Here is a 19,068-nt window from a genome sequence, read left to right as displayed (position 1 = left end):
ACCTAAACTAGAGCTTCACAACCCTGCCATTTATCCACTTGCTACTATCTAACCTCTTGCAGATACGATTCTGGAAACCTCCATTGCCAAACAGCTTTAGGGTTTCCAGAATCAATCGCCATCTTAGATGACACTTACAGGCGTTCATTCTAACGGCTTTGCCAAACTAGCTGCACTGGCAGTGGTGGACTCTGTGTATGGATGCGGACTCAAGTTGTATCAGGGCACTGACTTTATTGGATTTATCAGAGGCATTTGATATGGTGGATCTTAAAGTTCCCTTCGGCCATCTTCAAGAGATCGGTATCTGGGGCACAGTACTTCAATGTTTACATCACTTCTGTCCGGCAGATCTCGGCAGCGGACTCTGGAGCCCCTTCATTCTTGAACCCTCAAGACTTTTTCTGAGACAGGTTTTGGCCCTGTCTCTCGATTTAATGTATATGAGACTGCTAGTGGCGTTCATTTGCTCCTTTCGCCTCAAGCTCTGATCCCGCACTCATTGCACACAAATGCTCTGAGGTTAAAAGTCCAATCCTTTTGAAGCCTTGTCCTCCGTAATAGTCTTCGGGCAGTGCTTAACTGGATGAGACACCATTGTGCCTAACTGAAGACTGACAAAACTTAAATAATGGGAGTCGGGGTCCATCAAAACCTCCAGAACCTTCCTTTTTAGGCAGGTGCTTGGCTTGAAATGGATTTGCAAGTGTAATCTCTTTCTGTATGAGAAAACTATGTAAGATTCTTACATATCTTACCACGGAGAGCAGGAAAATGGCCGTATCGGCGGGCCTTACTTTTTACCCTTTAATAATGCAATATCCTGCACCAAGGTATTAAAACATCACTAATGCATCGTCTGCAAGTTGTCCATAATTAAATAGGCAGTTTGTTTATTAAAGACCCCCATCCCCGCACCCAAGGTTCGCTCTCTACTCTACCTCTAAACATACTTAATTATCTTCCCATGTGTACTTGCATCTTTAAGTCCTGTGTTTTGTACACAAATCTACCATTGGCATTTCACCGTCTTTTTAATAGTGAAATATTGTCCTTCAACATTTCTTTTGTTCAGCTATTCAGGGTTTACTTTGCATCCCAAAGATTTGACCGAATCCACCGGGGTGGTCAGGTCTTCTATTCTGGTCCTATATGTGGAATCTGCTACCAGCCAACTTAAAAGCATTAGGTCACTGGTGCTTCCTGAGAGGTCTTCACACTTGGCCGTTCGGACATTATCTGGCTTAATCCTATTTTTGCCCCTCTAAACTCTTCTGTTCTAGTGCCAAGAGACCCTGCGCCTTCAGGACCCCCGGAATTATGCAATGCTGCTGCATTTTTCGCATAATTATGGATTTTCCACATTTGTCACATTAACCACCTGCTGCATAATTCGCAGATTTTACCAATCATAAAATTGTTTCTAGCTCAAACAGATCAAAAGTTACTAAACGTGTGGCAGTGCTTGTTGCTGTGCAGCAGAAGACACTTCGCAAAGGTTGGCTGCACACTTTTCAGTTGCATATTGCTGTATTTGGGTGTTAAATTAGTGCTAACAAGGTGAAACCTTTGCCCAGACAGTGAAAACGTGTAAAAATGACAAAATAAAGAACTGATGCGATGACAAAATGTGCTGCATTGTGCCGCATAATTAGCATTTTCATTCTGCATAATTTAGCAAGCTTTGCCAAATAATTTGGTCCTCCATCAACGCATAATTCCAGTGGCCCAGTTTATAGTGCACTTTATTAAGTTTAAAATCAGATAAAATTGATGAAGAAGAATTCAAACATGCGCTGACCAGCTCACCACTGCCCCGCCCGTCAAAAAGGATTCTATAATTACTGCTAAAGCGTGGAATTCCTCTCTTCTGTCAGCTCCTCAAAACCTGGTTCTTGTCTCAGTAATTGTTTTTTTGTGGTACTCAAATAACGTCCAAGTGTCCAGACGTTCTTACTGACAATCATGTGGTTTACATATATTCTAAATAAAAAAACTTTGTAAATTGATGACCTGAGCATTAAAAGAGCATTCTCATTGATTTTCATTGTTGAGCAAAAAATGACTTGGTTCAAAGTGCTTCTCATTCATTTTTTCCTGCTATAGGAGACACATGTTGGGGATAGTATTGAATGTCGTCTGTCATGCCACACCGCTGTGGGGAGAAACAAGAAGTCAAATAGGCACCTACTCCTCACTCTTTGCTCTTGCCTGTTCGGACTGAGATCAAAGCACAGCTGTCTTGCATTTCTACCTGACCCCCCTCTTACTTTGCGTACCACCACTATGAGGGTTTAAGGGCCTCTAGTTAAATGATGGAAAGGAAAACCAGACTTGAATAGAAGGAAAGTGGCGTAAACCTTTGAAAGTTGATATTACACAGTTGCAAGCAGACTTCTGAATGGTCACCTCAGTGAGGCGAACAGAGAATAAATATAATACTCAAGAAATTGAACTGAGTCCCCCTGGTTTAGAGTTAAATGGAAGATCTTTCATACTTGGGGGTGAGAGTGGTGGAGAGTGAATGGACAGCTGGAGAAGTAGATACAAAGTCTCTGTTTTCTTTAGGCACATCAGTCTCCAAGGTTTTTTAAGCCCTATTCTGGACCAAAAAGGAGTCTTTGGAATTTTAAAGTACATCACATGAATTATGCAGCATACAGCAGTTCTTTTACGCGCATGTAAAGCAGACTTAGCCGAGGTACACTGTTAGATGCTGAACGTTGCTGCCCTTTTATGTGATTTTGAACTCCCTTGCAGTATCTCTCTAGTGATAATGTTTCCTTCCTACTCTTTCTAGAGAAGATTTGGGCTTCCGATTTATTTCCGAGCAGGTGAGCCACCATCCACCCGTCAGCGCTTTCTACTCCGAGGGTCTCAATAAGGACTTTGTGTTTCATGGCTCCATCTACCCAAAGCTCAAGTTCTGGGGAAAGAGCGTGGAGGCAGAACCTCGAGGGACCATAACACTTGAATTTCTCAAGTGAGTATCTGTGTGAGTGAGTAGTCTCTTTTGGCTAAGAATCCTTATTGGGAGATGAATGATGGAAGCTGAATGAATATTGTGCTGCCTGAATGTTTGGATTTAAATTGTTAATGCTTAGAACAGTACTTCCCTGGTAACGCTGCTCTGCCTCGTTTCGGTACACTTGCACGCTCTCTACTGCACTGGCAGCGACATGCATTGCCTTGCGGAGATTGGTTTTAGTTTGCGGCATGTGTTGTAGATTGTATGCACTTCCCTTGACTGCTTCTGTTCTATCGGGCACTCTGTGGCCCTCCACTGCACTGCCTTGCACTACATTTGGCATGTATTGGCATTGTCAAGTGCTGCATTACACTGGCAGCACGCTTCCGTCTCTAATTCTGTGGTACATTGCCTTCTTCCTGCTAGCTGGTGCTGTGCTTTTAGGATTTGTGTTGATTCTCATTTCACTGGCTTGAGCTGGATTGCATTCATTGGCTTTGGGCTAATATGGCTGATGCTGTTGGTCATTGGCTGGCCCTGCACTCCCTGTAAGTGCACTGGATATACCTGATCAGTGCCTGGCTTTGGCATCTAACCTTTGTGGACGGTACAAGTTAGCCAACATTATTTTATTGGTCATTTTATTTTGTGTTCGACTAAAGAGCTGATGTCGGCTAGAGGACACCTTAAAACGATTTGCACAGGATGGGGAAAAGGAAGCGTATAAGAGTTCAGGGGGTAACACACTGCTTCCTGGAAGACCGCAGTGATGTATGTTCGTTCACTTGCTTCAGAAAGAGTTGGCAGGGATGTAGTCCAAAGGCCTATTGGGACCAATAGGTTTTAATGCCTTTACTAAATCTCAGAAAATGTGCTTCAAGACCGTGTGCAAGAGGAGAGGAGTTCCACTGGAGAAGACTGTTGTCGGCGTAGCGTTTTGCTCCTATATGTTTTGCTCCTATATGTTTTACTAGTTCGTTGGGTGGTGAGAGAATTAAAATAGAAAAGTATTCCTTTTGCACAAGGCCTAGAATAAGGGTTTCTTGGGGCTGGCCGCAGAAACACCATCTTATCATATGACTAATACTCTTGAGAGCAGTGGATCAGAAAAATGTGTAATTGTTGTTTGAGGAGCCTAAGTAGTTCTTAATTTACTGGCAAAATTCGTCCTGACTGTAATTGTCCTCCCTTCTCAGTGTTGGATTATTATAACCACGTCAGTTACTATGCTGAAAAAATATTTAATGAGTTATTGTGATGTAAATCACTGCACTTTTCCATTCCCTTTATTCTGGCTAAACATTTATCCTCTTTCACTAAAAATAGCAGTGGTCTGTCTGTACTGTTAAAGAAACCGCAGACACGTGTACTCTGATCAGTATGCTCTTTATAAAATATCTGGGTAAGATTTATTCTTGGGGTGATTAACAATCCTAGGTTCTCAATTGCGAGTTTGCCTGATTTTGGTGCGAAGATTCTGGAGTGCCAGAGTCTCGGACTCCGGCTGATATTCTGGTGCCAAGATCTGCCAATTGAGTTTTGTTCCCAGAATGGTGAATAACCATTTGAACCTGAACACATCAGTTTGTTTCCCAGAGCTTTTTTTTTCCAGAGTACCCAGATTCTGGGGGTATTCTACTTACATTTTGAAGTCGGGGGATCAGTGCAGCCCAGGGTGGGGTCAGTGGAACACTGTATACTACCCCCTTCCTGCGGGGCTGCAGGGGTTGGGTGGGCATTGTTGCCCTGCTTGCATTGGTTTTTACCAGGTGCACACCTGCATCGGAGAAAGCTTACCTAGAGTCTCTGGGCCTGGAATTATCAGTTCAGGACACATGGGTTACTTGTAATGGCCCACAACAGTATCCACCCTGGAGTTAACAGAGTGTTTAGGGGATATAGCGCAACTCCTAATTCTAGGCCATAGGATTCTAGAACGATAGAGTGGGAGACTCTGATCGTGTCGTTGTTGAATTGTGTTGTATGAGTGTGTAGTCATGATTGAACCGTGGATACTCACAGCAGACACATGGGGGGTGTAGGTGCTATGAGTAAGACATCCTATAATCCTCTAAACGAAATGTTCTTATGGTTGATTTTTAGAATCCACACAACACTTAATGTTGCTTTGCCCTTGGAAGTAAGGTGGAAGCAAGAGGCTCCTGCCTACAGATGAGTCTTTCTTGGCCCGATTCCACCTTTGCTGGTGTCATAAATACTAGTGGGCTCAGGACTTCACCGAAGGAAATCCTATCCTGTTTGGAGTCTCAGACAAATGTCCTGTTCTTTATTACAAAAAGGACATTACAATCTGTCAAGCATGTTCTTATGTGTTATTTTCACTTAGATGTTTGTCATTCAAAAAAGATAAGCTGTTGGGGCGATTGAGGTGTTCATGAAAAAACATACATTTGTGACAGCCCTAATACGGGCAGTTCTGCTCGGCTACCAGTGGCCTTGGGCACCACCTTCTTATCCTGCTCAGGATGAGCAACATAATTTGAAAGAGAGAAGCAATCCACCCATTCAGAGTCCTTGACAAGTGCACAGACATGGCAGTAATGGTATTTGACCTAAGAAAGCCATAATAGTTATTTCAAATGATAGTGTGTGTTACCTGCCCCATCCAGGTAAACAAAGGGTGCAGTGTGACCTCATGAACCCGGTCTTTCCCTGCAGTGCACTCCGTCCAAGCAGTCTAGCTGTGTTAGTGCAAGCGTATGGTGTCCTAGGGGCCAAACAAGCTTGTAGGGCATGAAGCCCCTCCGGAGGAAGACGATATAAGGGAAATCCTTATGGTTGGTGGTGGTGGTACAGCAGCCTGGCCCCCAGTCTGAAGAGAAATGTTAGGGTGTTGAGGGTCAAGAGACGGACAGAAGTCCAAGCCGGCAAACACATGACAGAAGTGAAAGACTACAATCTGAGTTTTTGTGGTGGACAGGAAAACATAAATAAAGAGTACCTGCAACATAATGGTCTCAAAGAAAGTGAACTTCTGCATCAGCCCCAGTTCTCCTTTCCTTCAAAATTATGTTCTGGCTAAACCAGACTTTGGTGTATGGTAATACTTTCAAAGGCATATGAACTGTTCACCAAGGTGAGACTTTAAGGATTCCCTTTGTGATTTGACGGACCAAGCAGAAGGCGATTTGAATGTTCTTACATTTTCTGAATGAACTAAAGGAGGATGCAGGCAGCATTGCCGGGCAGGATGTAGAACTGCATGCGCTGGGCTGCTGAACTAGATAGAATAAAATTCCATTCATCCAGTTTCCACGAGTTCCTGTCCTCCAGCACTTTCCCTGATTATATTTGACAGCATGTAGTTTCCAGATCGTCAAAAGAACACAGATTACTCTCACGTTGAAAAATGCCGGAATAGCAGGGTTTTTCATGCCCTCCTCTCCCTCGGAAAGCTGCTGGTGGCAGACAGTAATTGACAAGGCAGGCTACTCAGACAAATCCCAGTCATACTTCTGGTACCCTCCTCCTTGGTGGCCTATTCTGGATTGTTCTGGTGTTATCGGAGGGTCACATGTCATTGGCTCTTACCCCTGGGGAAGCTGCACAGACTCCGAAAGACCCAGGGCCAGGTCCTCTAACCAGCCGATGCTGGTCTCCCAGGGGAAACACTTTGAGAGCTCGAAGAAGACCTAAACAATGTGATGTCAGTATGCAAGTGGGTGGGTTCGCTTTTGATCCTTGTCATGTTTCATTAACCTTCTCTGGTCTTAGCTGGAATTAACTTTGTGTTCTCAGTCCATGTTATTTTTAGGTCTCGCAGACCTAGCGCTGGGGCCCGCATGCGCTCCTCGCTCTGTGAGGCTTATTGTAATCGGGTATATTTCAGAAGGGGACTTGAAGCCCAGCCCATCATTCCTATTGACTGGTGTCATTGTTTATGCTAAACGCTGGCTTCCCATTGAAAACGAAGCTTCTTTGTTCCCGCCCTGTCTCCTTTTGGGCTCGCCCATCCGGACTGGATCGTGTACTTGCGGCATAACATGGTGGGCTTTATTTGGTGGGTGAGCTCTATTTTGTATATTTTATAGAGACACTGATCGTGACAATGGCGGCTGCAGCGGTATGCGCAAAATTGTATGTTGTTTAAAGCTGTAATCGGCTGCAGCAGTATGCGCGCAAAATTGTATGTTTAAAGCAGTAAGAAGCAGTGACCCATCGGGTGTGCGGCACCGGCATCTCACCGGACAACTGGCTCTCCAACTGAATATTTCATCACAGACTTGCATTTGTCCACATTCAATGTCACATGTTTGCCCACAGTGTGTTTCCTCTCACAAAAAGGGAACAGTGTCTCTTCTATAGATTTGCAAGTGTGCAATCTTTAGTGTGTGCGGCAAAGAGCATTGGCGTGGGGGTGAAAAATTACTATTATTGTTGCGACAAAAAATAGCAGTTAATTTCTGCATCGTCCAGTCATTTACATGTTTCACATTCGTTCTGATATTTAATAAAAAGTGCTTTCAATCCGGCTGAAACACATTATTGGTCATTAAAAAAAAAAAAAAAAACAGATGTACCAGACACCTCCTTGGCAGTCCTGGACACCATAGTCTGCACAGCTCAGCGCTTTCTCGAGAAAACAAGCATTGGAAATGCAATAGGTCTCGCATTTGCTTAGGTTAGAGCTATTGGCGTTGTAAATGAGTCTTTTAACCATGTGTTATGGAGTGTATGTGGTGTGTAGTGAAGGTTTGGTTTCAGATGTACTTGTAGAGCTGTGCAGTGTTTGAAATAATAGTTCTTTTTCGCAGAGTTCTTTATTGGTTCTTCCAACAAAAGTGTGTTTCTGTCTCACTGCCCCAGAACGGCTCAGCAGCACTAAGTAGATGCTCTCAGTGATGGTAGTGAGACTCTCGGTAGGAGAGGCTGTGAGTCAGCGGGCGGAGAGTCGGGCAGTAGGGGAAAAAAGTCTACCCGATAGAAGAGACACGGTCTGTAGGAGGAAAGTGAGGCTGAGAGTCAGTGGGAGGGAGAAGAGGCTGAAGCGGGGAAGCAGGTGGTGTGATATGCAGATGGGGGATTTCAGAAAGCTGTGTGGAGCAGTAGAGGAAAGTGTGCTGAAGGAAAGAACAGAAGTGACAAACTCTGAAGACCACTACCCAATTGACAGACCTAAGTAATGTTTATTTTACAGTCTCATGTTTTCAAAATTGAAGCATTTTCGATACAACAGAATCATTGCTAGTTATTTACCTTATATAGCAAATAAGCATTAGCAGATGCAATGTTAAAGATGTGAACTCAGTATTACTATCTGAACAAAAGGAGAAATAAAATATAGTTGTTCAAACAGGCATGAATGGACAAACACTAGTCCCAAGATGCAGAACTAGTGAAGTCCCCTTCCTTTCTGAACATGTGCGCAGAGACGCGCCAATCCGGTCTTAATACCGCGTATACACGGAAACTTCCAGCATCGTGAGGTGGCGTAGGAATTAACCCATATTATGAAAACCAGATGTGTACAGCGTGAATCTAAATGCCCTATGCGAGAAACAACTGTAGACCCCAAGAGTAACCAACAATTACCTGGCAACATCAATATGCGGCCTTAACGGAAGCGTAATCCTGCGGCAGTAAAACAACCTTCGGAAGTAGTGTTTCAACCAGAAAGGGGGAATAGCCCCAGTGTCCGATGTTCGCAAAGGATCAGGAAACAATAGTAACTAAAAGGAAATACGAGTTTTGGCGTTAAGACACCAGTGAATAACCCAAAGTCAGGCGTGTGTATCTTGTGGACCCAAATGCTCACTGTTCTGAAGTTCACAAGTGTAGAAACTGACGAGTGTCCCGTGCTAGCTGGTGTGCACTCAGTACTCCGTAACAGCCGGAAGACCAGCAAGTCTGTTTCAAACATCAGAGTCTCAGAGACCTACAAAACGGACTAAACGCAGACTGTGCAAGGAGCCGCCATGATAGAACGGTCAGGTAACAAAATGTGGTGGAAACCCTCAACTAGATTGCAACTGCTAGAACATGTTGTTGTCATGCCTATAATGAAATAATGCTAAATTAAGACTACGGCAGAATCAACAATACATCTGCTCGCGGTGGGTCTGCAAATAATGAACAAGCTGCTATACTAGTGTACACAAACATACTGCCTCCCGTTTGCAGCTGCGGAATGGAACAAAAAAGTGCTTACCCACTAATTAAAAGACACTGTCTACCTCCGCAAGTAAAAGATCCAGTCCGGGTGGGCGGGTCCAAAAGTGGACAGGGCGGTAACAAGGAGGGACTAAAAAAACCTCCTTCACAATAGAAAGCCAGCTGTGACGCAAGCCAATGGGAAGAAGGGGTGGGGCTTCAAGTCCCCTTCCGAAATCTTATCGATGACATTGAGCCTCGCAGAGCGAGGAACGCATGCGCGCTCCAGCGCTAGGTCTGCAAGACCTAAAAACACAAACCCCAGTGCGTTGGTGTTTAGCAGAGACACCAACTGTCAGTCTCAGTTTGAGCGGCGGAGAAACGGGCCATCAGGTAAAGGAATTAACGGGTCTTAATCTGTACAGTTTGCACCATTGTTTTGTGAGTGCTGGGGGTGGGGTGACTTTCAATGGAATTCGCTAGCATTCCCCAAGTTGCAGGCCCTTGGGGGAGAGGGTGTGCACTCGGACTAAGGCACTAATTGGTTTGGTGGTTAATGATTGGCTAAGAGGGAGGGACCGGAGGGAATCATCAGATAGATACAGATCATTCAAACACCATACAGACGGATGAATTTAGAGGAGTACAAATCCTGTATAACAAATACCATAGGAACGTTTTTCTGTGTTTTTGTTTGTTTTGTTTTTTGCAATTTTAATGTAGCGCCAACTTGACCCAGAGATATTGGAGCGCTTTACATGAGCACCAGTTAAGTTTTACAAGGATACATTAATTTTGGGTAGGTAGGGGGAGATTAAGGGATTTGCCCAGAATTACAGGTTGTTGAGGCGACGCCGAGACTCGAACCGGGGTCCCCAGTTCCAAAGTGGGCACCTCTGGCCGTTACGCCTGCTCGGTGACAGATTATCAGGGGGCGCGCGCACCACTACCATGGCAGCTGCACGGTGCACCGTAGGGGGCTGTATGTGTCCAGCACTGTTCGACAAAGGGGCGCACAACCAGAAAATAAAAAGCTCCACGAGAGGCACGCACAATCTCAAGGTCATTTCAAACGTGGCGGAACGGTCCATCCAGAGACAGCTGCAGCTTGATTAGCCGTCGTCATGGTGAACATTCCAGAATGCACCATGCATGTCCCATATCACATGACCTACAATCAAGTATGGGCTTAGCTATTGTTGGTGCAGTTGCACCGGGCTCCGAGGAGCCCACTGCGTACCCTTGAATGTAGACTTAGTGGCAAACCAGGCCATGGGGGTCCATTCGTTGCAACCTTGCAATAAAAGTGCAGTAAGTCAGGTTTTCCATCAAATAGTGCTATCATTAGTGGGATTTGTAGCACACTCGTGTGTAGGACAAAAGTGAAACTACAAGTCCCTGAACACAACATTACCTACGGTTGACTAAAACACGGCCTGAAGGTGTCAAACCTACTTGGCAGCCACGTGACGTGAATCCTGCTTAAGCCCTACATAGCTTTGTGCCTTACTGTCAACTTAAGCGAAGAGTGGCCAAAGACGCTTTTCGTTTCACTGACCCATGCCTGTGCGACGGAACATTCAAGTTAACCACCCTCATCCCGAATAAAAGCCAATAAAAACATATACAACTTTGGGTAATTTACATAAATTGCTTACTCCCAGTTTCTTTTTTATGGTGCATTGGCTAGTAAGTCAAACGCGTCCCTTGTTTGAAGAAGCAAACGGTAGCCGTTAGGGACTGTGCAAGGCAGTCGGACACAGAAGATTTGAACCTGGTTCACCTTAGATTTTCCACATTGACGTCTTCGTAGTCCAAACCTTTGACTTTTGTTTTGCCACTTTGACACCTTCCATGTATCCACGGGCGCGCATTGTATTATATAGGGAAGAGCACATGCCGACATTTGAGAAGGGGAAAGAGGGAGATTTCGAAAAAAAGAAATCATAAATCAACCTAAATAAATAAACCTGACAAATTGGAGGAATGGAATCCCCCCCCCCCCCCCCCCCCCCCCCCCCCGAATCGACTTAAATTAAAGTAGAGACAATTTTACGCGGGAGACCGCTACAATAAAGCAATTTTGGCATTAAAAAAAAATCGGTGTTATGCCGCCTCAGTCATGCTTGTTTGCATGTATGTTCTGAAGGTATTTATGCTGCTTTTCTGTGCGCTCTGCCATGCCTAAAGAGCGTTAGGTGCGGCCTGACTGAACCCTTTATAGCGCTTTAAACCCATCTCAAAGTGGAATAGCTTTGCGATTTGAGTCGGGGTCATAGTGCCATTTACAGCGCTTGGTTGAAAGGGTGTTTGTTATTCCAATTTGGCCTACAGGGGACATGTTAGAGGTGCTGTGTAAATATTTGTCACTGTACATACGCAGTAACTGTTATGTGCTGGGGACGGTATGTCCTGTGATGTTAAAATGCTGACATAATTTATCTGTTCAGTAAAAATACCCCGTGCTCGGTGAATAGTTTTGATTGGGGTAGCTGCAAGCGTACCTGATATTGACTAAAATTGGCTGTATGTACAACGAGGGGCCGATCACCTGAATGTCTGTCGTTGCAGTAGTTCCTTTCACCAACAAGCATTTGCAATTCAATATGTCTTGCATTTACGCGAGTTTAAGCTATTGGCATTGTAAATGACATTGCCTTTTATGTATGTTTTAAAAACTAAAACTTAAATAAAAGGTATTGTCATTTACAACGCCAAAAGCTCAAACTCGTGTAAAGGCGAGACCTATTGCACTGCAAATGCTTGTTTTCTATACTACGTAACAACGCAAAGAATTGCAGTAGATATGTGAGGTTTGTCTTGCTGTGCAGTGCTTATGTTAAAATTCAATCAAGTGTCATGCAAGAAAAACCAAGGGCCTTCTATGCAGGCCAATCAAAAGGAAAATTTCTTTTGGACCTAGTTATTTTTAATAAGATCTTCACACATACTCAATCAACAATATCCTTTATTTGATGAATTTAAGTGTTTCACATATCGGTTGTTTTTCTCTCATGATGATTTTTAAATTCTTCTTTTAATATATATCCATTGTCCAATATTGTATTTTGTATACCTTTATATATTTTTAATACATTTTGACTGTGGTACAGTTTGATGTCTTTGTGCACATGTGGTTGTTGTTTTGGGTTTATATCCTTGTCCTTATCTATCTAGGCCTTGTTTACATAATAGGAATATTGTTGATTGAGTATGTGTGAATATCTTATTAAAAATAACTAGGTCCAAGAGAAATTTTCCTTTTGATTGGCCTGCATAGAAGGCCCTTGGTTTTTCTTGCATGACACTTGATTGAATTTTAACATAAGCACTGGACAGCAAGACAAACCTCACATATCTACTGCAATTCTTTGCGTTTTTACGTAGTATAGAAAACAAGCATTTGCAGTGCAATAGGTCTCGCATTTACACGAGTTTGAGCTTTTGGTGTTGTAAATGACAATACCTTTTATTTAAGTTTTAGTTTTTAAAACATACATAAAAGGCAATGTTATTTACAATGCCAATAGCTTAAACTCGCGTAAATGCAAGACCTATTGAATTGCAAATGCTTGTTGGTGAAAGGAACTACTGCAACGACCGACATTCAGGTGATCGACCCCTTGTTGTACATACAGCCAATTTTAGTCAATATCAGGTACGCTTGCAGCTACCCCAATCAAAACTATTCACCGAGCACGGGGTATTTTTACTGAACAGATAAATTAGGTCAGCATTTTAACATCACAGGACATACCGTCCCCAGCACATAACAGTTACTGCGTATGTACAGTGACAAATATTTACACAGCGCCTCTAACATGTCCCCTGTAGGCCAAATTGGAATAACAAACACCCTTTCAACCAAGCGCTGTAAATGGCGCTATGACCCAGACTCAAATCGCAAAGCTATTCCACTTTGAGATAGGTTTAAAGAGCTATAAAGGGTTCAGTCAGGCCGCACCTAACGCTCTTTAGGCATGGCAGAGCGCACAGAAAAGCAGTATAAATACCTTCAGAACATACATGCAAACAAGCATGACTGAGGCGGCATAACACCGATTTTTAAAAATAGCTAGGTCCAAGAGAAATTTTCCTTTTGATTTACCAGTGGTACCCTGTCTATTCGTTAGTGGGGTCTCTCCTGTTTTTTTATTATTATTCCTTCTATGCAGGCCTACATGTTTCTGAGCAACATATAATTGATGGTTGTGTCCATTTCTGCTTCTCTTTAAAGGACGGCAGTCACATTTCTGAGCAAATTTCTAAGTAGTGCCTGAAATAATGGGCTCTGTTAATTAGTATTCTGACTTGTACAAAAGAAATATGTGGATAAGCGCATGTCGGACAGACACTTTTTCAAAGTAAAGTACTCCGACCCAACTTGGGTGTAAAGGGGTGGACCTGTGTGCATTATGAATTAAACCACATATCCCCTCTAGTTCCCGTTTTAGAATTGGACAGCTGTGTATTACTTTAATAATGTATTTATTGAGGGATCTAATGAGTAATGCACAAACCGAACAAATCACTCTAGCATTAGTATGGAATGTTTGTCTTGCTGACGACGCTGCTGCTCAGAAGTGAAAATGGAATCTGAGTCTCCTGACCTAGTCCGCTCTTTGGGCAGATCAAGACCAACCGTGGAACAAGCTTGAGAACTGAAAGTGTATGGATCCCATGCCTCCCCTCAACTGGTTTCCCTCAGCCATCTACTGTACATTTGATGTCCGTCAGCAAAGAAGATGCGGAGTTACCATCTAGCTGAATGTTTTTCTTATAGGAGATGAAACCTGGTGTGGAGTGTAGACCACGTTACAATTGAATACGGTGGGGCTATGAATCCTATGTGCTTCTGGCTGTTACTCTGAACTCGCCTGCCTTGAGACATGTGCTATTGGAAGGTGAGCATTCACCTGCGAGCAAACCATGCAGGAGGGAATGGTGCAGCTGTCTTATGCGAAGAGTGCTGAATGGAAAAGATCTATAGGCATATCGATGATAATGCCACGCGATTTAGAGGGGCAAATCATTGTGTTTGCCACTGAGCCGAACTAGCCTGATAACAGATTTGTTCATTTTGAATTATAGAGAAATCTCAGTAAATGTTGCTGTCACTATACTATATTGTTCCTAGCTCAGTATTTCATACACATCGATTGATCCAGCCTGAAACTCAATAGTTACTGTTACTAAGGTGTTGGGTGCAATCTCCACAGAGCGGAAGAGATATTCTGAAAGTTGTGGTGGCGGCCCTTTCTAATGTAAAGTTATTTTTCAGTAATCCTTTGAGGTGGCCTGAATTACTCCACCACCGCCTTCTGTAATGCCCACGCTTTGGTGGTGGATGCAACAGGCCATGCGAAACATGGGGACAGAATGAGACAATTTTATTACAACTCCTTCCAGTGAGTGCAACAGGGTCACATGTGCCCGAATGAGAAGGAAATAGGTGTTCAGTGACTGACTGCAAGGTTGGCCGATCAGTACTTTATGGGGGCAGACTGTCCTAATAAGAATCCTTCATGGGAAGGGTACTATGTGTGTAAACATTCTGCTTCTCCCTGGGGTTTCTCAGCTAATTCTGGGAAGTATCTGGGGTCCCTGAGAAGCGTCGTGCCTCTCAGCCGCCGATGAGTCGGGCTGGGGTTGACATCCCTTTACGGCAAGGCAGAACGGGGATCTGTGGTGCAGCGCGAGTGAGATGAAGGCTAAGACAGGCCTTGAACAGCCGAGGAGCAGATGCTGTGGTTTGCGCGGGCAGTTGACGGGACGTTATCTATTGATCAGTGACGTCTAAGGCTGGCGAGCGGTAAATAGGGACAGTCCTGTCGCCGGCGACAGTAAATCTCGTCGCCCAAGGCCAGAGCGTCGGTGTTTACAAGCAGACTCTTCCGCTACGTCATCCCCTCAGGGCCGAGGATGTGGAGACGGCGCTGGTCCCCGGAGCATCGCAGCACGAGCCTCGCGCGTGGCCCTGCGCATTACGCGCCTCGCCCTCGGAAGGTGAAGGCTGGCGGCCGCGAATGGCCTTCTCTTCTCGTGGCAGGGTCACGTGCGTTCAGAGCTGGCAGTGAAATGTGATCCCACATCCCCTGGTATAAGCCTCCTAACTACCGTCGCTTGCCACACGTTCCTGTTCATGGACGTGCAGAGAAGCCATCTGCGCGTGTATCCTCTTCCGGCCAATCAAGATAGGGCACTTACCGTTCTCAAGACTTTATACAGACCTTTTCATACATTTTCCTAAGGAACAGCTGTGACGGCTATATACGGAATTACATATTTTACGGTACACTTTCATCCTGCCTGAATTGAGAGAAATTTCTCTACCATTGTAGAGGTAAATGTGCATCAATATCTCTCGATTACGACTTCTCTGAGGCCCCCGTCCGCCTTTTGAAGCTTTTGGAACTCGGCGAGGATGCGTGTTAACTGTTAATTCCATGTCATCCCTCGAATCATACACTTTTTATTAGCAAACATATTATATGTGTATGTTCCAACAAAAGATGAATACACGGCACACACCTCGGTAGATTTCAGCTCTTTATTTGGACAAAAGCTCTCCTCCTACGCATTTCGAACTTCACGTTCTTGGTCACGGTAGTTTAGAGTCCCTTGTTTATTTCACTTTATATACTCCGTATCCACTGTTACCCATTATGAGGCATTGTGTTACTGGTAGTTCCGGTTTAACAATTTAACTTTATCAGTCACATTCTTAAGGCACACACAAATGTTTGTGGCAGTATTTCAAGGCAGAATTCGACAATTTTATGCATTATTACCGATCAGTAATGGTAATAACAATGCATAAAATTGTCGAATTGATTGATAAAGTTCAATTGATAAACAAGGACTACATTGTTCTCTGTGTGTGTGTGTGTGTGTGTGTATATATATATATATATATATATATATATATATATCACTTAAAAAACCATAGGTTTCACACACGTTATAGTTAGGAATTGTCGTGACCTGGAATCCTCAGGATCGTGCGTTGCTCTATAGGGGTCCACCTCTCGACACCCTCAAGGTCTGAATAGATATTCACAGACTCAATGAGGTGGTCCAGTGGGGGAAGGAAAGGATGGGGACAGCAGGGAGGGAGACCTGAAACGAGAAAGAAGAGAAAGATCAGTACTCCCCTTCCTACTACTCCTTCTTGCTCAGTCCCTGCCCCTTCCCACTCCTAGCGCCCTGGCCCTACCTGTAAAGGAAAAGAATGCGCTGCGCTGTTTTGCACCTACAAGACGTAGGGAAGCCTTCTCTGAAATCTGGAAGAAAGATATGAAGTGGTATGAGAGTTGTCACCCAAGGGCCTCACTCGCACTAAACAAACCATGGCAGAGGGGGTGGTAACGTACCATACACTTAGAGGCTTCTGGCAATACAGGGGAGCGGATGAGCGGACCTCCAGCTCACTCTCAAACCCCTGCTAAAATGACAAGAAAAGAAAATAGTAAACCTTCTGGCCTAATGCCTAATCTCTGTCTCCGGAATCACACACTGGTTGATTGCGTACACATTAGCATTACATCATGAGAACATGTAGGAGCATACCCAGCGTTTCAATGACAGTGATTTTTAGCCTCAATAACAAAGTTCCTGCTAGAACGGATAACTTCCCGTAATGCAGGCCAAATGTACTACGCCCTTTCTCCCCGCAAGAACCGAGGAAATACCGGTTCGCCAACGCGGGAGAAAGGCGCACAGGGAGTACTGGGAAAAGTAACCCCACGTAAACAAATTAGGATAAATGTACTACGCCCTTTTCTCCCCGCAAGAACCGAGGAAATACCGGTTCGCCAACGCGGGAGAAAGGCGTTCAGTGATCACGGGGAAAACGGAACCTCAAAGGCTACCAATGGTTACTTCGCATGGAAACCCTCCTGGGAAACCGCCAACGAAGCAACGGAGAAAACCACGAAGGTTTGGCCACAATACCTGAGCTGAAGAAGTCCTCGGATTAGAAAGCGCGGTGCCCCAAGCACCCTTACCCGCCTTCTGCTTGCTCGTGGTTCAGCTCTTGGTTCAGCTCCCGGCATGGAGTAATCGGCACCGTGAAGGTGTCCCGGAAGCTCTATGTCTGCTTCCGCTACCGTGCGTCATGACGTCACCGCCGTCTGCAGCCCGCAAAGGCTCTCGGGGATCGTAGTTTCTGCATCTTTGGCGGTGCTCTCGCGCGGGTCGTCAGTGTTCCTTGGACCCTCCTGACATGAGCCCTGACAGGAATTAGCATTTGAAAAACCTTGCAAATTCACTTAAAAAACCATAGGTTTCACACATGTTATAATTAGCTGGACATTTCCCTCGTAAAAAATCAATGAAATTCCCCCGTTCTAGTTAGTGCAGGCAACTATAACTCACGCGACCGGAATCCTCTGCTGATGACGTCAGATATTACATCACTGTATTTAGACACCTATTTACCCATGTCTTCTTCCATTAATCTTTAGCTATACATATATTACAAATATTTATTTTTCAGAAAGACACATATGTAATCAGTGATGTAATATCTGACGTCATCAGCAGAGGATTGCGGTCGCGTGAGTTATAGTTGCTTGCACTAACTATAACGGGGGAATTTCATTGGTTTTTTACGAGGGAAATGTCCAGCTAACTATAACATGTGTGAAACCTATGGTTTTTCAAGTGAATTTGCAAGGTTTTTTAAATGCTAATTCCTAACTATAACGTGTGTGAAACCTATGGTTTTTTAAGTGAATTTGTACGGTTTTTTAAATGCTAAGTTATGTATTTCTTAATATTTTTTTTTTTCCAGGTTTTTCACCGCGCGTGTGTATGTGTGTGTGTGTGTGTGTATATATATATATATATATATATATATATATATATATATATATATATATATATTCGGTTCAAACTTGCTTCTGCAACCCACCACCTCCTGAACGCAAGGCGCGTCGACGTTAATGGACCTCCGAAGCCCGGTCCAGTAATGTAATATGAACTCCAAGAAAAATGGAATGTCGACGCCGTGTCGTTTGGAAAATAATTTTATGTCAGTTGAAAAGAGTCAGACGCGTTTCGCCTGCACAGCAGGCTTGCTCACCAACAACTCCAATAACGTTTTTTCCCACCATATATACTTGTGAATCAGTTCCGTGTCACATGATAAACTACTACTATAGACAGTGAAGACATACTCGTAGTTTTAGAATATCGCGTAAATTAAACTTGTTAACGTTTTTTCTCAATATGTAGGAAATTCAGTTATGTGGCTTATACACATCGTAATAACATAAACCGTAATCATTTCAATACTCAATTGATGCTGAAATACATTTCTTTGGTGAGATTGATTATTGGCGTATATGTTTAGAATGACATCTTCAAACATCTACAATAACACAATGTTGAATTGACCAGCGTCACCATAAACTTTCAAATGCTGTTTTAAGTGGCTCATATTATGACCAGACCGATAATTATTATTGACATTTAATATATCAGGTGAGACTAATCATTAGGCTAGTGCCGCAAAATAAACATTTTTGGTCCTTCTACATTAGTTGGTGCGTCACAAATATTCAACATTTATTACATATGATACTACCCCAGTGGGTTATCATACTATTGCTCTGAAATATATCAACGCGCCAGTGCGCAAAAGGGTCTGTCAACATCCTAGCAGTTCCTGAGTGTGTGCCACAATATATGTATTGCCTCATATTGACATATCTTCACATTATTTCATGTTTGTGAAAAGTGAAAACCTAAACCAATTAAAACCTTTTGCAGATCTAAAAAGGAGAATGTAGGATCGTGAAGAGTGTTCATAAGTACGTGTGTAGATCTTCTTCCACGTTTAACCCCATAGGAGTTTTTGTATTAAGCTTAATAATATAACTAGATTCTAGTCTTCGAAGGGTTTTCTGCCGATCACCCCCTCTAATATTGATTGGTACAGCATCTATGACAAAATATGTCAGACCACTCACATCTTTATTGTGCAC

General features: G+C 43.7%; 1 protein-coding gene across 8 annotated transcripts in view; it reads left to right on the top strand.

Annotated features, from left to right (window-relative positions):
* OSBPL2 (oxysterol binding protein like 2) overlaps positions 1-19,068 on the top strand; it is a 391,960-nt gene that overhangs the window by 236,390 nt on the left and 136,502 nt on the right. For all 8 annotated transcript variants that reach the window (XM_085619766.1, XM_085619768.1, XM_085619763.1 and 5 more), the window contains one exon: positions 2,801-2,983. In XM_085619766.1, coding sequence (XP_085475892.1) covers positions 2,801-2,983 — 183 coding nt within the window. The remainder of the gene's footprint in view (positions 1-2,800; positions 2,984-19,068) is intronic.

The sequence above is a fragment of the Triturus cristatus genome, chromosome 7 (assembly GCF_964204655.1).
Source record: "Triturus cristatus chromosome 7, aTriCri1.1, whole genome shotgun sequence".
Lineage (NCBI taxonomy): Eukaryota > Metazoa > Chordata > Amphibia > Caudata > Salamandridae > Triturus > Triturus cristatus.
Note: the sequence above shows the minus strand (reverse complement) of the source record. Positions and strands in the feature narration are given on the sequence as shown.